At 41.3% G+C, this 26,169-nt stretch overlaps 1 protein-coding gene across 2 annotated transcripts in view; it reads right to left on the reverse strand.

Annotated features, from left to right (window-relative positions):
• Positions 1-3,679: 3,679 nt before the first annotated feature.
• Positions 3,680-26,169, reverse strand: part of lpgat1 (lysophosphatidylglycerol acyltransferase 1) — a 132,768-nt gene continuing 110,278 nt past the window's right edge. For both annotated transcript variants that reach the window (XM_078229831.1, XM_078229832.1), the window contains exons 7-8: positions 20,580-20,686; positions 3,680-8,363 (exon numbers count right to left, since the gene is read on the reverse strand). In XM_078229831.1, the coding sequence (XP_078085957.1) occupies positions 8,209-8,363; positions 20,580-20,686 (262 nt within the window). In that variant the 3' untranslated portion in view covers positions 3,680-8,208. The remainder of the gene's footprint in view (positions 8,364-20,579; positions 20,687-26,169) is intronic.

The raw sequence follows: 26,169 nt of genomic DNA on the forward strand, positions 1-26,169 counted from the left end.
AATAGGAGGAAGTGATTATGATACAATTTGTGGATGAAGATTACACCTCCACTATGGCAATTTGGGTCAGACAAGTGGTGCAAGGTATGTTCAGATGGGAGACTTCAGAAGGAGCAAGCTGTCACTATCCATTAATTATGTTTCAGTCAAAGCTATTGGGTTGAATGTTATGTTGAGGATGAGCTGTTAATTGTCTTGAAGCAAGACCTCCATTCCCAATGGGGAGGACACCCGCTTCTCAGAGCTGTCAGTCAATCATATGTCTGGCAGTTCTCTGATCCCAGAGAGAAGCGAACTGAGATGCAGCCAGACCTGAAAGTGAATTCAGGATTTTACTGATGCCAGGTTGCAGCAACAAGGGGATGATGGACCATTGGATGGCAGGGGGTGGGGAATGTGGTCGAGGGAATATCTTGAAGGGGTGGGGGGAGTGTTTAGATTGGCACAAGTGGCTCAAAATGGAGGTAATCCCCCTTCTTGCCCAGTCACCAAGCTCCACTGGGCAGGCAGGACATTTCCTGCAGAGGGTAAAACCCCAGCAACGGCAGGAGATTCTTAAGTGGCCATGAATTGGTTCCAATTGCTCCATAGGCATGAACACCACCCAATGCCTCTCCTGGTAAAATTAATGCACGGTCAGGGATGGCTGGGATGAGTGCTGGGAATGGTGCTGCTGGCATGGGGCACAAAATGCCACCGAGCAGCATGGTGGCACCATGGTTAGCACCGCAACCTCACAGCACCAGAGACCTGGGATCGATCCCAACCTTGGCAAACTGTGTGCAGTTTGAATGTTCTCCAAGTGTCTCGGTGGGTTTTCTCCTGGTGCTCTGGTTTCCTCCCACAAAGATGTGGTCAGGTGGATTGGCTATGCTAAATTGCCCCTTATTGTCCCAAGATGTGCAAGTTAGCGGGATTAGCAGGGTAAATACATGAGATGACGTGAATAGGGCCTGGGTGGGATGGTCTGTCAGAGTTGACCCGAATGGCCTCCTTCTGCACTGTAGGGATTCTATGATTCTAATTTTACTGCTACCCTGATCTTCTATCCTGCTCCTGGGGACATTCAGCCTATTGTGTCCAGATTGAGTTGTCCACAATGAGCTGGCAAAGGACTTCCTTGTTGGTGTGTGGTAGATATTCTGGAGGAAAACAAAGATAGGGACAATGATTCTTAATCTATTAGTAGAATCACAGTAATAGTGGGTAGGGTGAATGGGCAGGAAATATATTGATGAGATTTACCACAAAAAGAACAAGAGAATGTTGCAGCAGCATTGCTGCTCATAAGGGGGCAGTGACAAGTGTTGCATTGTGCCTCTGGGCATTCTTCAAATAGACCAAAGGGCAGCTGTGACCTTATTGAAAGAGATTCAAGCCAGAGACAGCTATAGGAAAATTGTGATGGATTATGGTATGCAGTGGGGGGAGACGAGAAATGGAAGGTGGCATGACAGGAAATTGGCCAAGATAAAAAACAAAGGGATCGTGTCTGGAACAGCAACTAAGAGACAATTTCAGATACTCAAGAATGGCAGCAATTTGGAGAGACAGGGAGGAATCGATGTTGAATATCCAATTGTCTGTAGTGGGATGAAGTTCACTTTGAGTATCATTCAAGGTCTGGACATGGTTGTAGAGAGGGTGAGAGTCCAATTGTTCAGGGCACTTGAATATCAGTGGGCATGTAGCTAGAAGCTATCTATTGGAAATTGGAAGGTGTGTAAAGTTGACCACAAGCTGAAAGAGCTTGATTCAGGGATAGTGGAAATTGGCCTCATCTATCCTTTCAGTTACCACAGATATGCAGTCAAAATAATGTATCAATAAGCCTATGCCAGAATTTAGAAATACTAAATGCTCTAGTCCAAGAATGATATGTATGGATAACCTACTGGTGATCTGATCCTGGTCCCTGTACCATCCATAATTTGTGAAGAAAACAGAAGGCACATTTATCAGCACATTTCAATTCACCATTGCTTTTATCCTGTGTACAACATTGCGCTCTAGAACAAGGGTGTCACTTTTCAGGATTTTATACGATGCCAACATTCAGAGTTAAGTTCCCAGGTCAACATAGCAGGCATAGATAAAAGTTTCCAACAGGCATCTGGCTCATATTCTGGAGGCAATGAAAGATAGTTAACATTCCAGGGATGTTAACTCATTGCTCCTGCTTTAATGCTCTTCAGTTGAGCGTAGCTGTGGTCAATTAGGTTGGTGGATTGCACTTTATGGCTGTTTGACTAACAGCTGAGACTGGACAGAAGTTAAAAAAATGAGATTCTGCCCCCACATATCGAGCAGAATGCAGTGGAGATAAACCAAGTCACTGAGTAGCATTCCTTGCTTTTATGTTACGAAAGATAGTTTTTCTGACTAAACTAAGGCGAGGGCAGCACGGTGGTTAGCACTGCTGCCTCACAGCACCAGGGACCCGGTTCAATTCCGGTCTTGGGTGACTGTGGAGTTTGCATGTTCTCAGTGTCTACATGGGTTTCTTCCAGGTGCAGGTTTGGTGGATTGGTCATGCGGGGTAAATACATGGGTTTATAGGGATAGAGTCTGGGTAAAATGCTGTGTCAGCGAGTTGGTGCAGACTCGACGGACCAAATGGCCTCTTCTGCCCCATAGGGATTTTATGATTCCCTGAGGTAACAGAATCTGATCTTAATTGTTGCTCTAAGTGTTCACCTTACCACGGAATAAAGCACCTTAATAATGTGGTAACTAAATCCGCAAATATATAAAGACATGAAACATCCAGTTCTGATCACATGGAGATGCTATTGTTACATCTCCAGATAAGCTATTGTATAAGTAAACAGTAGTGTTAGTCAAGCTGCACAATGGTCAGATGCTCTGGATGCCTACATGACTGACACCACTGAACCAACCAAGGTAGACATGAATCAGAGATGATTAACCTGTCGCTCTCAGGTCCAATGCAGCTTTGAGCGCTTGCAATTCAATCCTCAAAGTCTAGACATGAAGGATTATCATGACCTGAAATGTTAACTGTTTCTCTCCACACATTTCATAACCATGAACATTCTTAGAATTATCAATGACAAACGAGCATGAACTCAGAAACCTATTTCTGTGGGAACCTGCAGTTAAAGATTGGGGGGGGGGGGGGGGGGGGAGAGAGAGAGAGAGAGGAAGGGAGGCAGGATGATTTCCCTTCAGTTAAATACATGAATGTACAAATAAAGCTTAAAATGGTATTTTCCTACTCTATTAATAACTGTGGGTATAATTAAGCTGACAGTCTTCCAGATTCTTCTATTTAAGTTACATGTATGTCTTTAACCATAACATAAATGCTACAACTCAGTTCTTTAAGAGGTTAATACATAATCAGAATGAACTACAACTGTCTTGTCCTGAGGGGTAAAAAATGTATTGATTTTGATTAAACTAGCAAGTATGAATATGGCTACATTGATTAATTCTACAGCTTTTCCCCTTCATAGTGGAGTCTGAAAGAATCAAATTTAAAAATATCGATCTTGGCCTTGAACTGACCAACATTCTGTCAGTCACACGTTACTGTACACAACAACATGCCACCTAGATATGAAACTATTTCCCCATTAGTGTATCTAAACAACATGGCAGGCTTGAAAAGTTCACTTTAGAAATGGCAAAGTAGTATTCATATCAATACATTTTTAATGTAATATTTTATTAATATCCCTTCTGTGCATATTTTAGTATACAATAGTTGTAAAACAATGAATACAATTAGGTACAAAGATTATCAAGAGTTTTTGCAGTTTGACATCGACAGTAACCTGGTCGAGGATTTATGTACGAGTTAAGATTAAAAACATTGTAAACAGCATGTTTTAAAAGAAAATGGCAAGAGTAAAATTCAAACACCTGTCAACTATATTTATGCAGGACTCATAGAAAATAAACAGCAATATTTAAAATTCATTTGTTTCAGGTTTGTAGCATTAACTCTTTTTTGCAAACTCCTCCATGAGACTCTCTGGAAAACAAACAGTAGATTTAATATTCCCATCTGTGGTTTTGAATGCTTCCTGTTGAATTGGTACATGCCTGGATACGGAGTCTTATCTTTTTTCATCCATTAATGTGGGACTTTTACAGGAATTTGTAATTTCTTCACACAAGAGATTAACATTCAGAACATGAAATATTTTACAAGAAAAATACTGTGAACTAGCAGCATTACTTCAGCAAAAACACACTTCCAGAAAGATGGATTACACAAGTTGCCAGGGAGCAAGGGGAGTGAAATATTCTTCAAGGAAAATATGGCGCCGGGGGGGAGGAGGAGAGAACGGCTGTTAAATCAAATACCGTTTTCTCTGCCACTTCCCCGACCTCAATGAAATAAATCTTTATATATGAAAGTATAAATATGAAGTAGTAAGATTCTCCCCATTTCTGTGGGGATCAATGTCATTCAGCAAAATCAAAATTGGAAAAAGTATAGTATAAATAACACATTAGAAGAATCCACCATGACCAGACACAAAGCTAATTTCCCATTCTTTACAGCTCCGCTATAAAAGTTAACTGCTCTGGCTTGTCTCCTAGCTAAATGCGTCTTTGCTATCCCAATCTTTTTTAGTGGTACACACCACCACACCCTCAAATCCATATTTTAACCCAAATCAGAGAAGAAAACGGATGGATTGTTGAGTAGCTGATATTCAGTAAAATTCTGAAGGGCCAAAACCTATGTGGATGGAGATGTACATCATTTTTATTATAGCTGCAGACTTCCAAATCATTCTCCTTTCTGAAATGCTGTAGCCAGATCTATTTATATTAAAAAATCCCATTACTGCACATTTTAACCCATTTATATATTTGTGTTTGTTCTATATGCTTCCAAGTTGCATGTTGTGAGTAACTGTAAGAGCCAATATTGAGGCAATTACAGTCATCCTGGTATAGGTGTTATGGGAAGGTGTTTGGATCGCAGTTATGAGTTGCCAGGTGTCCAGAAGCTAAGCAAGAAGAGGGACCCCTCTGACGTAGTGTAAACCAACTCAGGACAGGAGCTCCTGCAGTAGAAAGACCTGAAGGATGAGCTCAAACCTCAAATGTTCAGCCACACCAAATAATGTAATTTTTGTTGATCTGTTCCAGAAAATATGACTGTGAAATTGGGGTTGTGGTGAGAAAGAGCAAACTTTAAGTTCATTTTTGTTGCTTCAATTAACTTAGTTTGAAATTGAACAGTGGACACACATCCACATTAGCCAGTATAGGATGACTGAACTTTGAAGGCTGGAGTGTATTGAATGATTGATTTGTGAATGATGTGCGGATTGCCACGTGAAACTAAAGGAAAGAGAAAATTAGTCCAGAGCGTGATCCAGGTGAGGTGTCGGGTTGGTTTCTGCCCTCCATAATCATTGGTTCTACCCATAAGAATTGCATTGTTGCACTGGTCTTGTTACTGAGAAATAGGCCTGACTAAGATTATAGCCAGTGCAACTTCATTAAGGATGCTCATAGCTATTATTAAGAAATGGCAAAAACTTAGTTGTATTTATTTCTAAAATAAAACCCATATTCGAACCTTTGGGACACCGTTGATGTATTAAACAAACAATTTCAACATTTTTCTACTTCTTAAAGCAGAAATACAGACACTTTAAAACATACAATCTCAAGTCATGTAATGTAATTCAAGAACAAAAGCCAAATGTGTTGGAGTCTCATACCTTATATACAATGACTTAAATAAAGAATGATTCAACAAGTCAGACTTCTTGATATTACTATTTGTGTTGACAACCCCAAAATTACAAAAGCAAGAATACAGTACTGCCTTGTGGCATGTAGCAGGCCTCAGCAACTAATTTATCATTTCTTTGATATCTGTAGTCTCCTGCTGCAGCTTTACTGTACCACACTGCTACTTAATTGAAAGAATGAGAATTTCAGACAAGTCAAAGTAACAATAATTAACAGTGAAACAAAGTACTCAAAAAAAGGTAGCTCTTTGAAAAAGGTGCAATACACTCAGACCAGCCAATTCAATTTTCAATAATTCAGTGTAACCAAGATTCAGCTGATGCATGACAATGGGTTATGAAGTTCAGAGTTGTCTCCTTATAAAAGGCAACACAGGGATTGGAGGTGAGAGAAAAATAGAGTGATTACATCATTTTGTCATTTATAGATTGAGTTTTGCAAAAAATTCAACATATGACGATCTGCTGTAGATAGATTCTATAATTTCTCTTTTTTTCAACTATGCTATATCACGTTTAATAGCTAACTCCCTTTCGCTCATCCTGTTGTGTTTTAAATTGTTGTAACTCTGGTTTCAAAGGAATGCTGTGAGCAGCTTTCATTCGGGGGTTCCAAACTTCTCCGTTAAATATTTTACTTTATAATGCATACTCATTCACAACCACATGCTGACTGGTCACCAAATAGTGCTTTTAAATTGCTGGCTGATCAAAATAGGGCATTTATCTTTTTGATGGCTCTCACCTCCATGGTACCTTTTACTGCAGTAAAGAACAGAAAGCATTCTTCACAACCTTACTGCCAATTTAGTACAATACTTAACCGACTGGGTGCACACTTGAAGGGAAAGGGTAGATATACAAATGGAACAGAGTGCAACAGACCACGTGTTCCTAGCAACATAAATAAGCACAGATATCTCCTAGGTTCCTAAAACACCTAGGCAGGAAGGACCTTCGCAAATGCACTTCCTTCATTTCTGACTGGAAGGGGGAGAACACCAATTAAAGATTCGTTTTGTCAATGCTTTACATCATTTTTTTTTTTTACATTGAATATTTTGATTTAAGACACACATCATAAATACACCAGTGTCTACCTCCAGCCCCAAAAGATTAAAATACATAGTAATGCATTTTCCCTTTTCCTAAGGTGAGCCACTTTGCTTACCAAAATGGCCAATGAGCAATGGAACTGGTTTCCTAAATGGGTGGCAGAATCCAGTGTCAGGCAGTGAAAACTTCACCTTAACGCCTCGGCTGCCAGCCCATTAATTGGGACGAAATATTGAAGTTCAAGAGATGAGTCGGGACACAGGTCTTTTTTTTTTATCTTTTGAACAAGTCGTCATGATTTCCAAGCATTAAATTGGAACAACCAAAAATATTTCTTCAGACTCAACAGATTTATGGATCAAGATTAAAAATCATCTGCATCAATTCACACAATCCATCAGTAACATTGACACAGTAACATTGACACAATTCAACTAAACAGTAGAATATGTGCAATAAAAGATTCAGACAAATTCAGTGAGTTCAATATAGGAGCAGAGTAAAAGTTATTCAGATGTCCTGTACTTTTAACTAAATTGTGAACTTTTTTTTGCTGTTTCTAATCCATCATATGAAGTCTTTCGTAACAAATACTTTCCGTGCTGACAGCCTGGCTATTCTGCAACAGTAATGCCTGTAATTGTCCTGAACTAACTACAACTAGCAGCTTCTTACGAACTGTAAGATACTTCATGATTGGCTGCATCACTTTATTTGGTCATTTCAACTAAACTTTTACTCAAAATATATCATACATACTAGAACTAGAATGAAGCATGTTTTTTCGGCTTTCCTAACTATTTTATCTGTAACTATTTAAATGTCAAAACGTCACAATAAATGACCTGTGATCACTAGAATTTTAGTTGCTTTAGACCAGTAGCCTTTTAATGAATCACAAATTATACTGAATAACTGCTAAGGGAAACAAAAACTTTTCACTGCCAAAAATATATAAAACAGTGGCAGCACTGACCAGTTTCTCATCTGGATCATATTAATGTGGGAAAATAGGAGATATGGGCTTCCTCCTGACAGTCTTGTCTGTTGGCAATTTTGCCTCCTGAAGCAATAGGAAGTGATGGTATGGTTTTTACTGCAACAACAAAGTATTCTCCGACTTTTTTTCTCTCAAAGAGGATATCGTAGATATGCAGCATAATTGAACAGTGAGGGTTTTTTAAGGACCATGTAAACATGTTAGACCTCTTAACACCAGGTTGCAGACTTGATGATCTGGATTAATATTTTAAATTGGAGTCTAAAAATCTTGACGAAAAATGACAGGCAACCAATCCATCCTTCTCTTTTTTATCATCCTTCAAGAAACATTTACATTCACACATGGATACTGACATACGTGCTTGGGTTCAAGTCCTAATTCAATGGTTAGTTCTCAAAATTACTAGAGCCCCAGGCAGTTGTACACATACTGCAGAATGTTATACCACATGTAGCCAGAAAGAAATCCCACTATTTGTACTAGGAAGAGCCACAATGGGTCAAGGGTCATAGCTCTGGAAGTTGCTGTTGTTTGACCTTTGGGAGGTGGGAATGCTCCTGCGGAAAAATAAAAAAGAATTGTTTTTTTTCCAGTTTTGAATAATTTGGTAAAAAGAAACATATCCTGTTTAATTTTAATATAACCCCCTTCCAAAGTCAACATTGCTCCCACCTTTCCCCATCACGATTTTTTTTCCTCCACCCTAAAGAGTAACATGTCTGTGGAGACTTGTAGGTTTGTATGACATGTGAACAGGATATGAACTTCCTAAGGACAGCACTGACATTTCCCCCTTCTCTGAAATGACTCACATGCCATCATCCAACACAGAGTGAGTCACTGTGAGAACAGCAGGAGAAGTTAGAGCTCAGTCGGGGATAAGAGGAGCAGTGGGGAGCGAGAGAGAGAGAGAAAGTCACTACGAGACCAGCGGGAGACTCCAAATCCAATTGCGATGTCACACAAAACTGGACAAGTGATTGGTTGATAAGTATTTTTCTCTTTTCTATTGAAACTCAGGAACTTGCTTCAAATTAGGAGCTGGGAAATTAAGAATTTAAATTCAGCTACTAAAGTAGGTGAATTTATTAACAGTATTATGGTTTATTAGCAGTATTATGGTTTATTAGTAGTAGTAAGGTTTATTATCTAATATTAATGGTAGGGCTGCTCCAACTTCTACAGTGTATATCCTGTGCAATGTGAGAACTCCCAGTGCTTTCCATGCCCTGGATAACCATTTGTGTAGGAACTGTCATCAGTTGCAGCTGCTTGAGCTCTGGGATCACTGCAGTGCATCTGTGAGGTTTGAGAGCTTCGTGGATAGCACATTTATAGATGTAGTCACCCTGCAGTTTAACAGTATGCAGGGAGAGGGGGAATAGGTGACCACCAGATAGCCAAGCAGCAGCAGACAGGTAATATAGGAATCTTCCAAGTGCATTTCACTCTTAACTGGTGTTTGATTCTGAATGATCAGAGCGATGGTTCACAGGGGGAGTGCAACCTGAACCAGTTCCATGGCACCAAAAATGGTTCAAATGTACAGGGGAACAAAAAGAAGATTTGAAGAACAATAATGATAGGAGATGCAACAGCTGGGGGAATGGACAGATATTTCCATGGGCAGGATTTTATGGACCCGACAATGATGGGTATTGTCTGGTTCAGGACAGGAAAATTTGGACAGCTGTTAAAAATCAATGGCCCTCCAGATTTTCCTGTTTTACCCGTGAAAATGCTTGCTAGAGTTGGGGTCTGAAAATCCCATCCCATGGCTGTGGTTGTGAATCCAAGATTATGTGTTGCTTCCCTGGTGCCAGGGACAGGGATGTCATTGAATGGCTGTAGAGCATCACGAGGAAGAAAGATGAGCCACCAGCCATTATCATCTACATCGGTATGAATGGAATAGGCAGAAAGAGGGATATGATCCTGCAGTCAGAATTTAGGGAGCTAGGTAGGAGATTCGCAAGGCGGACCTCAAAAGTAGTCACCTCTGGATTACTTCCAGTACCATAGGTGAGCATAATGTGATGATAATGTGCCTTTAAGAAATGTATTTTTATCATGTTTCTTGTAAGGGGTATGTTTGAAAGTCAGCTTTGATTTATATGGGGCCAATTTGTCTGGGCAGCAGGCAACTCAAATATTGCGCTATCACTGCAATTATCTTCACCTTCCTCTCCCCTTTAGTACTAGAGAGAGAGGATGCCTCAGAAGGGTCAAGGACAGAATCTATTTGGCTAGAGCCAAGGAACAAAAAAGGTGCAATTACATTGCTTGGTGTATTCTATAGGCCTCCAACTGAGAAAGATGTAGAGGAACAAATTTGTAAGGGAATTACAGAGAGGTGCAAGAATTATAAAGTTGTTATAAAGGGTGAAGGCGGGTCCTTAGCTTTCCCGATGTAGATTGGGATAGTGGTAGTGTAAAAGGTAGGGAGGGGCAAGAATTCTTGATATTCAGGAAAATTTTCTGCCACTTTATGCTTTCAGTCCAAAGAGAAAAGAGGCACTGCTAGTCCTTATTCTTGGGAAAGAAGTGGGCCAAGTGGATCAAGTGTCAGCAGGAAAACATTGAGGGGACAGTGATCATTGTAACATAAACTTTAGGTTGATTATGGAAAAGGACAAGGAACAATCCAGAGTTAGATTAATTAACTGGGGTAAACCAAAGTCAACAGAGTAAGAAAGGATCTATGCCAGATGAATTGGAATCAAAGTTTATTTATTGTCACAAGTTAGCTTACATTAACACTGCAATGAAGTTACTGTGGCAATCCCCTAGTTTCCATACACTGACATCTATTCGGGCACACCGAAGGAGAATTTAGCATGGCCATTGCACCTAACCAGCACGTCTTTTGGACTGTGGGAGGAAACCTGGGCACCCGGAGGAAATGCACGTAGACATGGGGTGAATGTGCAAACTTGACACAGACAGAGACCCAAGCCAGGAATTGAATCCGGGTCCCTAGCGCACGCTGCCATCGTGCTGCCCCAAAGGTTGGTAGAAAAACAGTAATTGAGCAAGCGGCTACCTTTAAAGAAGACATAGCTCAGGAACAGGCAAGGTATATTCACATTAAAGGGGAAAGGGACAGCAAACAGATCCAGAGATTGCTGGACGACAAAAGAGATGGAGATCAAGATGAAAAAGAAAAAGTGTGCTCAAAACAAATGTCAGATAGATAATATAATTGAGAACCAGGCTGAATAAAGATGATTCAGAGAGGAATTAAAAAAGCAAATAAGAGAAGCAAAGAGGGAGCATTAATAGAGACTCATCGTTAACATTAAAAGGAATCCAAAAATCTTGTTAAAGCATATAAAATAATAAAAGGGTGGCAAAAGGAGGAGTGGGATGATAAAGGACAAAAATGGGGAATTATGCATCGAGGCAGGGGGCATAACCGAGGTGTTAAATTAATAGTTTCCCTCTGGTTGGGACTTGGATACGATGCTCTTTCAGAAAGTTGGTGCAAACTCGATGAACTGAATGGCCTCTTTCTACACTGAGATTCTATGACTCGACGAGACACATCCAAGGATAATGAGGGAAGTGAGTGTGGAAATTGGTGTGGTGCTGGCCATAATTTTCCAGTCTTCTTCAGACTCAGAAGTGCAAATGTACACTGTTGTTCCAAAAATGTGTAAAGGTCAACAACTACAGTCCAGTCAGTTTAACTTTGGTGGCGGGGAAGCTTCTGTCAACAACAATTGGACACAAAATTAAAAGGCATATGGGCAAATTCGGGTTAATTATAGAAAGTTAGTACATATTTGTTAAGAGCAAAGTCTAACTAACCTGCTGGAGTTTTTTGGAGAGTTAACAGAGAGGACTGATGAAGGTAATACTATTGATGTAGTGAATGGACTTCCAAAAGCACTACATCATCTTAAGATACAGTATCGCACAAATACTTGAGAGCAAAAGTAGAGTTTGTGGAATAAAAGAAACAGTTGTAACATGGATATGAAATTGGCTGAATGACAACGGATGTTTTCTTGAACTGGTGGAAGGTTCATAGTGGAGTTCCCCAAGGGTCAGTATTTGGACTTGTGCTCTTCCTGATAAAAATTAATGACTTAGCCCTTAGTGTACAGGGCAGTTTCAAAATTTGCAGATGATACAAAACTTGGAAGCATTGTGAACTGTGAGGAGGATACTATAGAACTTCAAATGGACAGACAGTTGTGGAGTAAGAAACAGTTTAAGTGGCAGATGAAATTCAATGTAGAGAAGTATGAAATGATTTCATTCAGAGACAGACAATATAAAATAAAGGATACAATTCTAAAAGGGTAGTATAAGGGACCTGGGTGTATGTGTGCGCAAGTCATTGTAAATGGTGGAGCAATTTAGTAAAGCATTCGGCATCCTTGTCTTTATTAATAGTGGTACTGAGTGCTAGAGCAAGGAGTTTATGTGAAACTTGTATAAAAACACTGGTTTAGACTCAACTGGAGTACTGTGTCAATTCTAGGCACCACATTTTAGAAAAGGTATGAAAGCATTAGAGAGAATGCAGAAAAGATTCAGCTCCAGGGCTGAGGAACTTCAGTTATGTTGAGTGGAGAAGTTGATGAAGAAGGTAGAGAGGAGATTTGATAGAGGTATTCAAAACCATGAGTGGTCTGGACAAGAGTGGAGGGAGAGAAACTGTTCCCACTGGCAGAATAATGGAGAATGTGAGGACACAGATTTAAAATAATTGCCAAAGGTGCATTGGAGACATGAGAAACATTTTCATGCAGAGAGTGGTTAAGTTCCGGAATAAGAGTTTGCGAGGCAGATTCAATCAATGCATTCACAAGGGAATCGAATTATTATCTGTAAAGGAAGAATGTGCAGGGGTATGGGGGAGAAAGGTGTGTGGGGCGGGGGGAGTGGAATGGTACGAGAGGCATTGCTCATTTGGAGAACTGGCAGTGATGATGGCACAAATAACCTCCTTCTGTGCTGTTACAATTCGGTGAAATTCTCTGAAGATTAATGTAAAATCAATTCAAGAAACATTGCAAAACCTCGCAGCTTCCCCAAATTTCAGAGATAGCAATGAATGGTACATATATTTGTCCTAAATATCATTCAACTGTTGTAAATATTAAAGTTACTTTTAAAGATATGCTGCTCAAAATTCTGCCCACCCCAAATGTTTGACCTTAGTTCTTGAAGGCAGCATTGCAGTACTTCACCCGTGTGGTCACTGTTCATGTATAAGAGATGAGACCCAGTTCTCCTGGCTATTTTATCATTGAAACCATCACAGCTAATCTCCAATTTATCAAGCTTCCAACAGAGATCACTAAAATTATTTGATTGCATGTTTTTTGGGCTGAATAATTTTTAAAATTCCTCTTCTGGACCTCCCTGTACTGTATTGCTCGGTACACTTACCCATTGAGCCACAGCTGTTGTCATCTCTTGTACTTTCCCCAAGAGGCTAGCTATAATTAGGTCTCAAAATTCCTAGAGCCCAGGGAGTGATACAAATACTGCAGAACGTTACAACACATGTAGCCAGTAAGAAATCCTATTTGCCGTACTAGGAAGAGCCACAAATCAAAGGTCGTAACTTTGGAAATTATTGTTGCTTGACACTGCCCCCAGTATTATCATAAAGCATTATACAAAACTTGCTTCTGGATTGGCCTGAGCATTGTCTGCAATATAGCTTGGCTTGATGGTCAAGGATAGCAGTAGTGCTGCATAACTTTGCCATATATGGGATCCTCCTCAGGGAGAACCTGGAAGAGAAAGGGCAGACTTTAGTTGTCCTGGTGCAGAGCCGGAAGTGGACAGCAGTGCTGCTAGTGACATTAACGTGGAAGAGGTGTGGGGTCTGGCCAATTATGTGGTTGGACCAGGAAGGGAGATATCAACCCGACACAGCTGATAGGGTCAGAGATTTGGGCACCATTTTTAAACAGCACCCAGATCTGCCTGCTCTGCTTACAAGCCAGCAACAGAAACAGAGGCATTGAAGAATCATCCTAACCAGATCTCTAGCTTCATTCTGCACAAATTCTCCTGATCTCCAACTTTATCTTTGTTCTCTTATCGGCAATGAAGAGCAGGGGGTGCCTAACAGGCAAATGGCACTAACCAGACAAATAGTGGTGACAGTTTAGCGATACCTCCCTGAAGGTTCTCCACCAGGCTGTCTACAAGAACGCAAGAATTAGGAGCAGTAGGTCATTTGACCTCTTGAGCCTGTTCCACCATTCATTAAGTCCATGGCTGATCTAATTGTGACCTCAACTCCACTTTGTGATTCCCTTGTCAATCAAAATCCATCTAACTCAGCATTGAATATATTCAATGATCCTGCCTCCACTGATTGCTGAGGCTACCAACCCCGAGAATAGATTTCTCCTCATCACAGTCTTAAATTAGAGACCCCTAATTTTTAAATGGTGTCACCTAGTTCCGCAATCCACATTGTTAAGTCCCCTTAGGATCGTGTACGTTTCAATAAAATCATCTCTCATTCTAAACTCCAATTGAGACAGGGCAAACCTGCTCAATCTTTCTCAAAAAATAGCACCCTTCATCCAAGGAATTAATCGAATGAACCTTCACTGAACTGCTTCTAATGCAATTATACCTTTCATAGAAACTAGAAGCATGAGTATGCCATTCATTTTGATCATCAAATTCAAAATCCTGATTCCCCCCTTCCCCCCACGTCTCTGGATTTCTTCTTGAAATCAGAAAACATTCTGGCCTGAACTACAGTCGGTGGTAGTGAATTCCACACATTCACCACCCTTTGGGTGAAGAAATTTCTCCTCACCTCAGTTCTAAAAGGTTTACCCCTTATCCTCAAACTATGACCCCTAGTTCTGGGCTCCCCCACCATTGGGAACATTCTTTCTATCCTGTTTAACTCTGTTAGAATTTTATAAGTTTCTCTGAGAACCCCTCTCACTCTTCTAAACTCCAGTGAATATAATCTTAACCAACTTAGTCTTTCCTCATATATCAGACCTGCCATCCCAGGAATCAGCCTGGTAAACCTTTGCTGTACTCCCTCTGTAGCAAAGACATCCTTCCTCAGATAAGGACACCAAAACTTCACACAATACTCCTGGTGTGGCCCCACCAATGCTCTATACAATTGCAGCAAAATATCCCTATCCTCAAATCCTCTCGCTATGAAGGCCAACATACATTTGCCTTCTTTACTGCCTGCTGTACCTGCACATTTACTTTCAGCGAATGATGCACGAGGACTCCAAGGTCTCATTGAGTATTTGTCTCTCTCAATTTACACCCTCAAGTAATAATCTGTCTTCCTATTGTTGCTACCAAAGTGGATAACCTTCGATTTGATTTGTCACATGTATTAGTATGCAGTGAAAAGTATTGTTTCTTGCATGCTATACAGACAAAACATACCATTCATAGAGAAGGAAATGAGAGTGCACAGAATGCTAGTCATAGCTAGGGTGTAGAAAAAGATCAACTTAATGCGAGATAGGTCCATTCAAAAGTCTGATAACAGCAGGGAAGAAGCTGTTCTGGAGTCGGTTAGTACATGACCTCACTTTTATCCACATTATACTGCATCTGGGCGGCACGGTAGCACAGTGGTTAGCACTGCTGCTTCACAGCTCCAGGGTCCCGGGTTCGATTCCCGGCTCGGGTCACTGTCTGTGTGGAGCTTGCACATTCTCCTCGTGTCTGCGTGGGTTTCCTCCGGGTGCTCCGGTTTCCTCCCACAGTCCAAAGATGTGCGGGTTAGGTTGATTGGCCAGGTTAAAAATTGCCCCTTAGAGTCCTGAGATGCGTAGGTTAGAGGGATTAGTGGGTAAATATATGGGGGTAGGGCCTGGGTGGGATTGTGGTCGGTGCAGACTCGATGGGCCGAATGGCCTCCTTCTGCACTGTAGGGTTTCTATGATTTCTATGAGATGCCCACATACTCAGCCTGTCCAAATCACACTGAAGCATCTCTGCATCCTCCTCACAGCTCACCCTCCCACCCAACTTTGTATTATCTGCAAATTTGGAGATAATACATTCAGTTCCCTCGTCCAAATCATTAATATATAATGTGAACGGTTGGGGTCCGAGCACAGATCCTTGCGGAACCCCGCTAGTTACTGACTGCCAATCAGAAAAAGACCCACTTATGCCAACTCTTTGCTTCCTATCTGCTAACCAGCTTTCTATCCATCTCAAGACATTACCTGCAATCACATGTACTTTGTGGGGCAGCACGGTAGCACAGTGGTTAGCACTGCTGCTTCACAGCACCAGGGACCCGGGTTCGATTCCCGGTTTGGGCCACTGTCTGTGTGGAGTTCGCACGTTCTCCCTGTGTCTGCGTGAGTTTCCTCTGGCGCTCTAGTTTCCTCCCACATTCTGAATGACGTGCTGATTAGGTGCATTGACCCAAACAGGCATCTGACTGTGGCAACTAGGGGAATTTCACAGTAACTTCATTGTAGTGTTAATGTAAGCCTTACTTGTGACTAATAAATTAAACTTTAACTTTAGCTTTACATATTAGACTGTTATGTGAGACCTTGTCGAAATTCTTCTGGAAGTCTAAATAAACCACACCCACTGGTTCTCCTCGGCCAACTCTACGAGTTACATCCTCAAAAAAATTCCAATAGATTCGTCAAGCATGATATCCCTTTTGTAAATCCATGCTGACTTTCTTAAGGGAACAAATCAGTACATAGCACTCCAGATGTGTTCGAAGGCCACACTTCCCTACTTTTATAGTTAATTCCCCTTGCAATAAATGCCAACATTCCATCTGCCATCCTAATCACATGCTTTACCTGCATACTAACTTGTGATCCTGGGACACCCAGATCCCTCTGTGCCAGAAGAGTTCTGTAGTCTTTCTCTATTTAAATAATGCATTACATTTTTTATTGCCCCCAGAGTGGATAATTTTCCCACATTATACTCCACCTACCAAATTTTTGCCCACTCACTTAACCTATGATATATTTGATCCAGCGACAATGAAGGAACACCAATATATTTCCAAGTCAGGATGATGAGTGGTTTGGAGGGAAACTTCCAGGTGGTGGTGTTCCCATATGTCTATTGCCCTTGTCCTTCTAGATGGTAGAGGTTGTACATTTGGAAGGTCCTGTCTCAGGAGCTTTGAGTTCCTGCAATGCATCTTATAGATGGCACATGCTGCTGCTACTGTGTATTGGTGGCGGAAGAAGTGTATGTTTCTGGATGGGGTGTCAAGCAAACAGGCTGCTTTGTCCTGGTTATTGTCAAGCTTCCTGTGTTGTTGCAGCTGCATTCATCCAGGCAAGTGGAGAATATTCAATCACACTCCTGACTTGTGCCTTGTACATGGTAGACAGATTTTGGGGAATACGTGGTGAGTTACTTGGCACATGATCCTAGGCTCTGACCTGCTCCTGCAGCCACAGTATTTATATGGTTAGTCCAGGTCAATTTTTGGTTAATGCTCTCCCCCAGCGTAATGAATGTTAGGGATTCAGCGATGGTAGTGCCATTGAATGTCATGGGGAAAGGTTAGATACTTTGTTAAAGATGTGGTAGCACAGTGGTACAATTGCCTCTCAGCATCAGAGACCTGGGTTCGATTCCAGCCTTGGGTTTGTCTATGGGCAGTTTCCACATTCTCTCAGTGTTTGCATTGGTGTCCTCCAAGGGCCCGGTTTCCTTCCACAGTTCAAACGTGTGTAGGTAAGGTGGTTAGCCATGGTAAATGTGGGTGGGGGATTATGGGGATAGGTGGGTAAGATGCTCTTTCGGAGAATCGATGCAGGTTAGGTGAATTGGCCATGCTAAATTGCCCTTAGTGTTCCAAGATGTGTAGGTCAGGGGGATTAGAGGGATAAATGTGTGGGGTTACAGGGATAGGGTGGGAGTGAACATTGTGTAATCATCAACGAACATCCTGTATCTGACTTCCAATGGAAGGACATTTATTGATGAAGCAGCTGAAGATGGATGGACTTGAGACACTACGCTGAGGAACTCCTGCAGTGATGTCCTTGAACTGAGAGGATTGATCTCCCAACAACCACAACTATCTCCCTTTGTGTTAGGAAGACGATGGCACAGTGGTACTGTCACTAGGCTCGTAATCCAAAGGCTCAAACAAAAGCTCTCAGGACATGGGTTCAAATCTCATCACAGCATCTGGTGGAATGCAAATTCAATTCATTAAATCTCGAATTGAAAGCTAGTCTCAGTACTGGTGTCCATGAAACTATCAAATGTCATGAAAACCCATCTGGTTCACTAATGTCCTTTAAGGAAGGAAATCTAACATTCTTACTCAGTGTGGCCTACATGTGACTTAAGATCCACAGTAATGCTCATAGGGGTGATAGTGCTAGGTGGATCAGAGAGATGGAGGGCATCAGTTGTAAAGTTTTAATCTAACAATCACTGAGTAACTACCCAGGTAATATATATCGTGCAACTGCCTGAAGTCTCTGATTAACATTCATCGAGGGTCACGGGGGTGGGAGAATTGCCTAACGGAAGTGTTAACTGTCCAAGATTAGAGACTTATGAAAAGGTCAGCCTCGAAGGGATTTGCCAAAATACGGGATTAATAAAGTTAATATTTGCACTGTGGTGGATTCACATGCTCAGCAAAATATTCTGAATATCCTGTAGTTCATGCAGGTGTGTGCAAGTATAGTCTTTCTTCTAGGTCAAAGTTACAGCTTTTTTCCATGAAACATCTCGTCTAATCCATTCCCAATACACTTTAATATTATTTTTTTGAAGTAACTGTTTAATTCTCTTTAAAAGAAAATGCTCCATTTCAACTACAGTTTATGATATATATTTGTGGATTGTAAGTATTAACTATATGTGTAAGAGAAATAATTCTAAAATCGGTCTTTAATTATTTTGAATTTGTGCTCTCTCCTTAATATTTCTCTGACCAATAGCAACAGTCTATCCATTACCTGATCATAATTTGTTATCTTGCATCATAGAATCCCTACAGTGGAGAAGGCGGCCGTTTGGCCCATAGGGCCTGCAATGACAACAATCCCACCCAGACCCCATCCCTGTAACCCTCAGGTATTTACCCTACTAATCTCCTAACCTATACATCTTTGGACACTAAGGGTCAATTTAGCATGACCAATCAACCTAACCTGCACATCTCTGGACTGTGGGAGGAAAACGGAGCACCCGGAGGAAACCCAGGCAGACATGGGGAGAATGTGCAAACTCCACACAGACAGTCACCCAAGGCCGGAATTGAATCCGGTTCCCTGGCGCTGTGAGACAGCAGCGCTAACCACTGTGCCACCCAACCAGTTCACCAAAAGGTTCTAGTAAAACATCTACCTTTTTGATCTGTTAAATTGTAAGATTGTACTTGAGAAAAGTCAACTTGGTTACAATAAATCAAGCAGAATTAATTCTAAATCTTGCAATTTACTTACCAAGCCTGATGCAACTGAAATATATACACCTGGCTTCTTACACCGAGTGTTTGTGATTCAAGATGTTTATCCTTCTGGATTTGATCAAAAATGAATTGACCCAACCCAATGCAGCCCATTCTTGGGTTTGGAACTCATAACTCATTTTGATTTGTATCTGAAACTTGATTATTCAATTATAGTTTGCAATCCTTTAGTGATTTTATTGAAAGAAAAGTACTTTGGAAGACTTTCACCATGTCAATAAATTGGTCTAGGTTTCAATAATTAGACATTACTTGATAAATTCCAACCACAGGATGAATTATCATCCCAAGAGATTAAGTTTTTCCTCTTTTCCATGCCTTTGAAAGGATTATATTTTTAAATATGAGATTATAAATGATAATATAAATTATATATATAAATATTTTCAAGAACCCAAATAAATGGTCATGAAACTTTTACTGGAATTTAGTCCACAGTCACCATGTTGTTCGATGTCATCTACACCATTAAGAGGTAGAATCTGATTTGTTTAACATAAATGCCAAAATTCTCAGGAACCATGCACAAAAATCATCAATATGAGAACACAATGGGAATTTGACTGTTGAGAAGGCTTTTTGTTCTAGAGAGACTAAAGGTGTATTTAAAATTATTTTAAACTTTAGAATTTAAAGTAGTGCTGATGTGCATGGCTTAAGGTTTTAAATTTATTGTCACAAGTAGGCTTACATTAACACTGCAATTAAGTTACTGTGAAAAGCCCCTAGTCGCCACACTCCAGTGCCTGTTCGGGTACGCTGAGAGAGAATTTAGCATGGCCAATGCACCTAACCAACACTTCTTTTGGACTGTGGGAGGAAACTGGAGTGTGCAGACTCCACACAAACAGTGACCCAATCTGGGAATCGAACCCAGGTCCCCTGGCACTATGAAGCAGCAGTGCAAACCACTGTCACCCAGCCGTCTCGAGGCAAACAGCAGCAACTTAGGTAACAGTATTCAGCGAGTAGTTAAACCCTTCCAACCAGGAAGTTTCCAGATCTATCAAAACACATAGGGGAATAGCTCTGTCAGTAGTAGATATCCCCTAATGTGGATGAATACTGCAGTCTTTGGTTCTGGTGAACTCCGATGCAGTGGTGTCTGCAAAGGTTTGCAGGACCTGGGAGTCAGTGCTGATGAATTCAAGTCTATTAGCCATGACCCTAGACCAATGGCAAAGCAAACAGAGCTTTGGTTTGTATTGATAGGACAGTACAATATAACGGTCATACAATAAAGTCCATGGCTCAGAGAAATAAAACAAAATTTCAGGTCTTTTCACACCCTGAGTAGCTCAGCAGAACTCACCTGTTTCATAAAAATGTGCCAAGAGTTCATCTTTTTCGACAAACCGTTGATACAGCCATCTAGTGAGTGCCTCGCTCTCTATAGGAACATCCTTAATGGGATAAATCCTGTAAGAAAGAAATAAGGAAAGCACTATTTAGCTAATCAGAGAGGCAAACTTAGTGCTTCAGGATAGGCATTTCACTGCTGACTATTTTCTTTAAAACCTAAAATTTCCTTTAAAACTTATTTATTTATTCCCTTGCACGGTAAACAACTGATGGTTTCCCAGTGTATTTTTAACCACATAAATGTCAGGCCAAGATCATTACAACTAAGAAAAAGTCCAGCCACTTCCCACTGACCTGTAATACTCAGAGCACATCCCTTCACCATCAACATCTTGGTGGTGTTACAAATGCGAATTTTATATGATGATGTTTTGGGATGGTACTCAAATTTAGGGGAAATGAAGGGGATCATTTGATAAAAGCAAAATAATTTGATCAGTTCTGCAGACTGCCTGACAGTAAGCCTGTATGATCCGATAGAGTTAAAAGGAAGTCTCACTGTTTTACTCAGAAGATGATGCATGATATTCACACACTGAGACAACAGCAGCAGTTTCTGAGCGCACCATCAGTCAACACGGAGTCTCCCCAAGTCTCATAAAGGTAGTTATTGGTATTGAGTTGGAGACGGTTGTAAAGTGTCCATTTACTTCCAAGATTAAAAGGGAGTTGGGATCAAAGATAGTTCATTAGCAGTTCTACCTAGATACAAGGCGACTGCATTTCACATTGCGAGAGAAAAAGATAGCCATGGACTGATGGTGTAGGTTGATGAAATTGAATCAGGATTTTGAAAACTTGAGGGATATTATTGGAAGATTTTAACTTCCCAAATTCCTAAAAATATAACAAGATTAACCGTTGAACCTGGGATGAAAATAAACAAACAAGTAACAAAATTAGCAGGCCACATCAGAAAAACTGTTTACCAGAGATCAGTAGGGCTATACAAATTGTAACTTCCAAAGCCAAGGAATTGGAGAGATGTAGATAGTTGAATCCACAGGGTGAAATATCAAAGAAACTGAACAGTATATATAACTGCTGGCATCCTCAGTGGAGAAGGAGGACAGTTTTCCATCCAACAGTCAGACAGAGGATTGTTCAATCTAATATTTAGAGCCATGGCAGATATTCACCTCTTAAAAGATGCAATTTTGAGCCTTCGCTGAACCAGGAAAATACTTTTTCCCAGACTTGGTCATCTGAGCTGTATTTTGTGGCAATGATTAGCTGGATTTGAATTAGAGTTCCTAAATTGAATGTTGCTTAGGGAACGCAGGCATATTCTGGGAACAAGAGATAAATGATGTGTTTAGTTATTAATCTACTTAAATGTCAGTGCATATTAGTCTTTCTGGTCATGTGCTTTTCTTTTACTTTAATAAATAGTTTTTATTAATTGTTTACACAATAACTGGACTGGTTCCTCACCGGGTTGTACATTGTTCCTCACATAATTCCAAGCAAATATATACCACTAAGAACCTTTATGAATCAGGTTCTACCTTGAAGACCATAACATTTCTAAAATAAATGATGCTGCAGTTTCAGCTGATAGCTATGAGCTATTCCATAAAGTGGAGATGCCGGCGTTGGACTGGGGTAAGCACAGTAAGAAGTCTCACAACACCAGGTTAAAGTCCAACAGGTTTATTTGGTAGCAAATTTGCTACCAAATAAACCTGTTGGACTTTAACCTGGTGTTGTGAGACTTCTTACTGTGCTATTCCATAAACACAGGACAAAAAAAAAGCATCGTTTGAAAACCCACAAAAGAACTGGAGGGAGAACATAAGAACATAAGAAATAGGAGCAGGAGTAGGCCATCTAGCCCCTCGAGCCTGCCCCACCATTCAATAAGATCATGGCTGATCTGAAGTGGATCAGTTCCACTTACCCGCCTGCTCCCCATAACCCTTAATTCCCCTACCGATCAGAAATCCATCTATCCGTGACTTAAACATATTCAACGAAGTAGCCTCCACCACTTCAGTGGGCAGAGAATTCCAGAGATTCACCACCCTCTGAGAGAAGAAGTTCCTCCTCACCTCTGTCCTAAACTGACCCCCCTTTATTTTGAGGCTGTGCCCTCTAGTTCTGGTTTCCTTTCTAAGTGGAAAGAATCTCTCCACTTCTTTCCTATCCAGCCCCTTCATTATCATATATGCCTCTATAAGTTCACCCCTCAGCCTTCTAAACTCCAACGAGTACAAACCTAATTTGCTCAATCTCTCCTCATAATCTACACCCCTCATCTCCGGTATCAACCTGGTGAACCTTCTCTGCACTCCCTCCAAGGCCAATATATCCTTTCGCAAGGGGACCAAAACTGCACACAGTATTCCAGCTGCGGCCTCACCAATGCCTTGTACAGATGCAGCAAGACTTCTCTGCTTTTATATTCTATCCCCCTCGCAATAAATGCCAACATCCCATTTGCCTTCTTGATCACCTGTTGTACTTGCAGACTGAGTTTTTGCGACTCATGCACAAGGACCCCCAGGTCCCTTTGCACAGTAGCATGTTGTAATTTTTTTCCATTTAAATAATAATCCAATTTGCTATTATTTCTTCCAAAGTGAATAACCTCACATTTGCCAACGTTATACTCCATCTGCCAGATCCTCGCCCACTCACTCAGCCTATTCAAATCTCTCTGCAGACCTTCCGCTTCCTCTACACAATTCACTTTCCCACTTATCTTCGTGCCGTCAGAAAATTTGTTACCCTACACTCAGTCCCCTCCTCCAGATCATCTATGTAAATAGTAAACAGTTGAGGCCCCAGTACCGAATCCTGCGGCACGCCACTAGTCACCATCTGCCAACAAGAAAAGCACCCATTTATTCCAATTCTCTGCTTCCTGTTGGATAGCCAATCCCCAATCCACGCTAACACCCTACCCCCAACTCAGTGTGCCCCAATCTTCTGCAGCAACCTTTTGTGAGGCACCTTATCGAATGCCTTTTGGAAATCCAAAAACACCACATCTACCGGTTCCCCTCCGTCAACCGCACTAGTTACATCTTCATAAAAATCCAGTAAGTTCGTCAAACACGACTTTCCTCTCATGAATCCATGCTGCGTCTGCTTGATCGAACCATTCTTATCCAGATGGCCCGCCATTTCTTCTAGCCCCTCTAGAAGTGAAGTCATAATGAACAGAACACTAATTACTTTGAGGGGGCTGGCCGAAATGAAAAGACAGATGCTCTTGGAATAGGAATGATTCAAGGACACCAACATATAGGGCAGCAGAGTGGTTAGCACTGCTGCTTCACAGCGCCAGGAACCCGGGTTCAATTCTGGCCTTGGGTCATTGTGCGGAGTCTGCATGTTCTCCCGTGTCTGTGCAAGTTTCCTCCGGGTGCTTCAGCTTCCTCCCACAGTCCGAAAGATGTACTGGTTAGGTGCATTGGCCATGCTAAATTCTCCCTCAGTGTACCTGAACAGGCGCTGGAGTGTGGCGACTTGGGGATTTTCACAGTAACTTCATTGCAATGTTAATGTAAGCCTACTTGTGACACTAATAATAAAACAAACTAAATGTTTTTACAGTCATAGTGTCTGAATTACCTATTTAACAAGCTCAGCCTGTTAATTTTTTTCCAACATGGCGGGCAGGCTTCAGATTTCAGTACTTGTTTGTCTTCTATATTATTGGAGGCTGGTAGGATGGCGTTCATAGAATCAGAATACCTACAGTGCAGAAGGAGGCCATTCGACCTATCGAGTCTGCACCAACAACAATCTCACCAGGTCCTATCCCTGTAACCCCAAGTATCCCCTGACTAAGGGGTAATTTAGCATGGCCAATCAACCTAACTTGCAATTTGTTGGAGTGTGGGAGGAAACCGGAGTACCCAGAGGAAACCCATGCAAACACAGGGAGAATGTGTGGAGTTTGCACAATCATCCAAGGCCAGGTTTGAACCCGGGTTCCTGGCGCTGAGGCAGCCGTGCTAACCACTGTGCCGCCCTATTACCAATCCAACGTCATCAGCCGTATTTTATGTAACCGCCTGGGAGGGCCACCTAGTTGTGGAGGTGACAAAGTCCAGCCTTGAGTGACAGTCTAGATTAAATGCTCTAGTCCTGGAATAGAGCTTGAACCCACAACCTTCTGACTGAGATGGCACTTAGAAGGAAGAAAATACTTAAGGAAGTATTCTCAGTTTTCTGCAGAAATTAACACTGATCACAAATTTCTTCGATATTTTTAAGTACAACATTTATATCATCTACATGTTGTGTCGAGAGATGGGTCACACTGACTAGGCTGTTTCGATTACGTTAATCCTGGGAAAGCCCACATGTCTCAGCCTGGTTATATTACAACAATTTGTATTTATATAGTGCTTTCTTTTAGAGAAAGTACCCCTAGGCCTTTCATAGAAGCTTAAATCAAACAAAGAACCGAAGGGGGAGCTAGGCTTTAAAGGTAGAAAATAAATTGGAGGGACAGCTCAGTCTTCAATATCATTATTCCTACAAAAGTCATCTCCAAACTCTGTGGCGTAGGGCTCAACTCCCTCTGCGACTGGATCCTAGACTTCCTAACCAACAGACTGCACACAATCAGTAAGGGCAGGCGATAACACCTCCTCCACAATTATCCTCAACACCGGTGCCCTACAACACTGTGTCCTCAGCCCCTTACTATACTCCTCCTACACCCATGACTGTGTGGCCAAATTCCCCTCAAACTCGATTTTCAAGTTTGCTGATGACACCACTGTTGTGGGTCGGATCTCAAACAATGATGAGATGGAGTACAAGAAAGAGAGAGAATCTGGTGCAACGACAATAATCTTTCCCAAAATGTCAACAAAATGAAGGAGATAGTCATCGATTTCAGGAAGATCAGTGGAGGACATCCCGTCTACATCAACGGGGATGAAGTGGAAATGGTCGATAGCTTCAAGTTTCTAAGGTTTTCAGATCACCAGCAACCTGTCCTAGTCCCTCCACGCCAATGCTATAGTCAAGAAAGCCCATCAACACCTCTACTTTCTCAGGAGGCTAAGGAAATTTGGCACTTTGGCTATGACTTTCACCAACTTTTACAGATGCACCACAGAAAACACCCTTTCGGCCTGGTATGGCTCCTGCTCTGCCCAAGACTGCAAGGAACTACAAAAGGTCGTGAATGTAGCTCAATCCATCATGCAAACCAGCCTTCCATCTATTGACTCTGTCTACACTTCCTGCTGCCTTGGTAAAGCAGCCAGCATAATTGAGGACACCACGCATCCCGGGGGCATTCTCTCTTCCACCTTCTTCTGTTGGGAAAAAGATACAAAAGTCTGAGGTCATGTACCAACCGACTCAAGAGTGGCTTCTTCCCTGCTGCTGTCAGACTTTTGAATGGACTTACCTTGCATTAAGTTGATTTTTCTCTACACCCTAGCTATGACTGTAACACTACATTCTGCACTCTCTCGTTTCCTTCTTACGAATGGTATGTTTTGTCTGTATAGCGCGCAAAAAACAATACATGTGACGATAATAAATCAAATCAAAATCACAGTTTGGTA

The sequence above is a fragment of the Mustelus asterias genome, chromosome 15 (assembly GCF_964213995.1).
Source record: "Mustelus asterias chromosome 15, sMusAst1.hap1.1, whole genome shotgun sequence".
Lineage (NCBI taxonomy): Eukaryota > Metazoa > Chordata > Chondrichthyes > Carcharhiniformes > Triakidae > Mustelus > Mustelus asterias.